Source organism: Limulus polyphemus, unplaced genomic scaffold (assembly GCF_000517525.1).
Source record: "Limulus polyphemus unplaced genomic scaffold, Limulus_polyphemus-2.1.2 Scaffold1718, whole genome shotgun sequence".
Classification (NCBI taxonomy): Eukaryota; Metazoa; Arthropoda; class Merostomata; order Xiphosura; family Limulidae; genus Limulus; species Limulus polyphemus.
The window spans coordinates 230,755-234,087 of NW_013667328.1; the positions used below are offsets into that span (position 1 = coordinate 230,755).

Sequence of the window (3,333 nt, forward strand, 5' to 3'; positions counted from 1 at the left end):
TATATATATATATATATATATATATATATATATATACATTTAATTGTATTTCATCTAAGGTTTCGATATGCTGTGTAAAATTCATGCTATCAATCCTTTTAGTGTAATCTGTTTTATAAAAAAATTTGTAGCTTTCTTGAATAAATATATACATATATATATATATGGAAATTTCTGACTGGAATGATCATATGTTTTTACTGGAATATTTTATTTTCATGGTCAAAATATTTTCTTCTATGTGTAACAGCCGATAAATTAATTTTGCAAGTTAGGAAAAAATAAATTTGGAATTAAGTGTTAATTATAAAAATAAATGAACATCTTTTTCAGGTGATCCAGAACATGTCCAATGACTCCATATACTATTGTGATACCAACAAAGGTAAGACTTTTGTTGTTACTGTAGAAGTATGAGGGAAGTCTTTTATTACAATTGTGGTATGAGGTAAAACCTTTATTACTGGAGAGGTATAAGGTAACATCATTTTGTTACTGGAGAGGAATAAGGTAACATCATCTTGTTACTTTAATAGTATTGGGTGACACCTTTGTTGCTCTAAAAGTATGAAGTAGCACCTTTGTTACTGTAAAGGTATCAGGTAACACCTTCTTTATTACTGTAAAACTATAAGGTAACAACTGCATCATTACTGTAGAGATACAAGGTAACACCTTCATTGTTATTGCACAGCTATGAGGTAACAGATACAAGGTAACATCTGCATTATTTTACATCATATTTGTAAGATTGACTTTTATAACTTCAGAGATCTAACCTATTAACTTAGTTTCTACTTTATTACAGAAAATGTTGTAAAGCACATAACAGTTTAAACAAACCTAAATTTTTTTATGCCACTGTACTGAAGTGATTGAAAGAATTCCTGTGTATGCTACAAGCATGGAACAAAGCTCTGACCCCAATGTGTAATCATCATTAGTCTGTGTTTCTCAACCATTAGAAGGACAACACATCCTACATGTGCATTAATTCCCATAACCACTATTAATTGAACAAAGGATCATTCTTTCCTTGGGTTTGCTTGTTTTCATACTTTTTTTTAATAAGAATTACCAGAATTTGTATGTTTATTATTTTAAACTTTTGTTACCATTCACAGTGTATTCTTGAAGTGTTTTTTTTTTCTTTTTCTCTATTTTCAGATCATTCATCTACAGGTTACAGCATATACCTTAAACCTCAGCAATAAGTGCCCTGCATTATCTGTACATGATACTATCATCATCAAAGTCATTATTTGTTTAATGTGTAAAGGAAAGGTCTCAACTTTTAATCTACTTGCAAAGAAGAATTTTTTGTTGTTGTTTTTATTATGGAAAATTGAGAAAAGATATATTCTGTATCAGAGTTAGGCCTTTCCTCAAAGAGTATTCATTATCTGTGGCAATTCCATGACAGGTTTTAAAAGATTTTAATGGAACATGAATGTTTTCTTCATTAATTTTTTATTAAGTTTTTCACTTAAGGCAAAGTTCACTATTGGTAACTACCTATATTCAAACCTAGTGTGACCATATTGAATTTTTCACATGTGACTTTTAGGTATTTTAAATGCATGAATATGATGCATTTTTTGATGTCTGTGTTACATACCAAATGTTTAACATGTGACTTTCATACCTGTCACATATGCATCATCCCTTGTTACTGAACCATGTTTCATATGACATTTCATAAATGTCATGTGTAATTAACTTGCATGTTTAACAGGTAATCATGATATCTGTCACATATATCATTGTAATGTATGATTTAGATGTGTCATTCTGTCGTGCAGTACAACATGATGTCTGAATTGTGCACATTCCAGGTGTGATTAACATGGCACACTAAAGTAAGGATATATATATACATAACCTAAAATGATAAAAGAATAAAACTTTATTAAGATTAAACTTTGAGGCTGATAACAACTTTTATTTTCTCACAGGTAGAAAAAGGAAGGGCTATTATCAGCCTAAAGCATAGGCTTCATAAAACTTTTATTCTTACTTCATTCTAAGACTGTCATATCCTGTTTTGAGTTCCATTATCTTCTGATAAAAAAATTTTGGCATTATTAATTTATTTATTTTTTTCAACATAGTTTTTTTTTAAGTCAATGCATACCCACTATATTTCTACAATTGATGTTGAGTCTCAGATTGAAAGGTTTAAGTGAGAGAAAATATAGTTGTTGAACTAGTATAGACTTAAATGACATACCAGCAATTTCTCTTTGTCATCAACACAACCATGCATGAAGAAGTACAAGTCAGAATTATTTGTTTCCAGGCAATATTTTCATATTTTGGTTTGAGTATATGTAAAACTTACTGCAGTAATGTAAGTATGTATGTACATTTATAGATTTAGATCTTACTGTGTTGATATCGGGCTGGAAGATGGTGTCTTTGTGCTTGTTCAAACACTATGAAATACACCTGATTTTCCAGTGTTTATTATCATTAAGTGAATAAATTTGCTTTTTTAGTACAATCTGTAATTAGGTTTTTGTTATAATTTTCATTGTAAATAGTTCTATAAATGGTGCTTTCATTGAATAAGAACTGTTGTATTAAAAGTAAAATGATTGATCTTCAAGTGCCTGTGCCTATACATAACACACAACTTTTATCACTTATTTGAAACAATTTCTTTTTTTCTTGAGAAAGTTGTAAAGCATTTCACTAGCAAATATAATGTTTTATTTGTTTTGAAAATTTTCTTAATCATTTGTCTAAAACAGGCTTTTGACCAGTTTAGAATGTTTTAAACTATTTCCTTAGCTAGGATACATTAATACCCTTTTTATACTGTTTAAAATAGAATTTTGTTAACTGGAACTAAAACACTGGAAGTGTAACTTTCTTTCCAACTACTAACAAATCAAAGAATTAAAAATATTCTCAATTTTTTTTTCCAACAAAATTTTGTTGAAAAGTAAGCATTTATAGCATCATTAATTTATTTATTTCATATATTTTTGGTATGAATTCTGCAGCTTCATCTGACACCCTTTTAATAGTCCATATGTAACAATTAAAATAAATTGAAAATCTTCATATTGAAGCTTCCTCGATACTACTCTTTCCTTACACATGCTGTGACAGGCAACATACATCTGGATCCGAGTTTCTTTTTTTTCAAGTCTGTTAGGAAAATGTGAATTACCTTAGTCATTACCTGTAATCTGTGAATAACTTGTGTTTAATATTTAGTACAATTACTTGTTTCTGAGAGATATACATGTTCAAACTGCTGTTGGTGTTTTTGTTTCTAGGTTCTTTTATATTTCAGAAAATGATTTCCACTTGGTTATGTTCATA

The 3,333-nt window shown here is 28.9% G+C and overlaps 2 protein-coding genes across 2 annotated transcripts in view; both read left to right on the forward strand.

Annotated features, from left to right (window-relative positions):
* The window catches only part of LOC111087089 (transcription factor CP2-like), a 19,868-nt gene extending 18,654 nt beyond the window's left edge, over nt 1–1,214 (forward strand). The window contains exons 5-6 of the mRNA XM_022392454.1: nt 334–385; nt 1,168–1,214. Coding sequence (XP_022248162.1) covers nt 334–385; nt 1,168–1,214 — 99 coding nt within the window. The remainder of the gene's footprint in view (nt 1–333; nt 386–1,167) is intronic.
* Nucleotides 1–3,327, forward strand: part of LOC106464685 (alpha-globin transcription factor CP2-like) — a 38,815-nt gene extending 35,488 nt beyond the window's left edge. The window contains exons 13-14 of the mRNA XM_022392453.1: nt 334–385; nt 1,168–3,327. The gene's annotated coding sequence lies outside the window, so the exon portion shown is untranslated. The remainder of the gene's footprint in view (nt 1–333; nt 386–1,167) is intronic.
* The last annotated feature ends 6 nt before the right edge of the window (nt 3,328–3,333 follow it).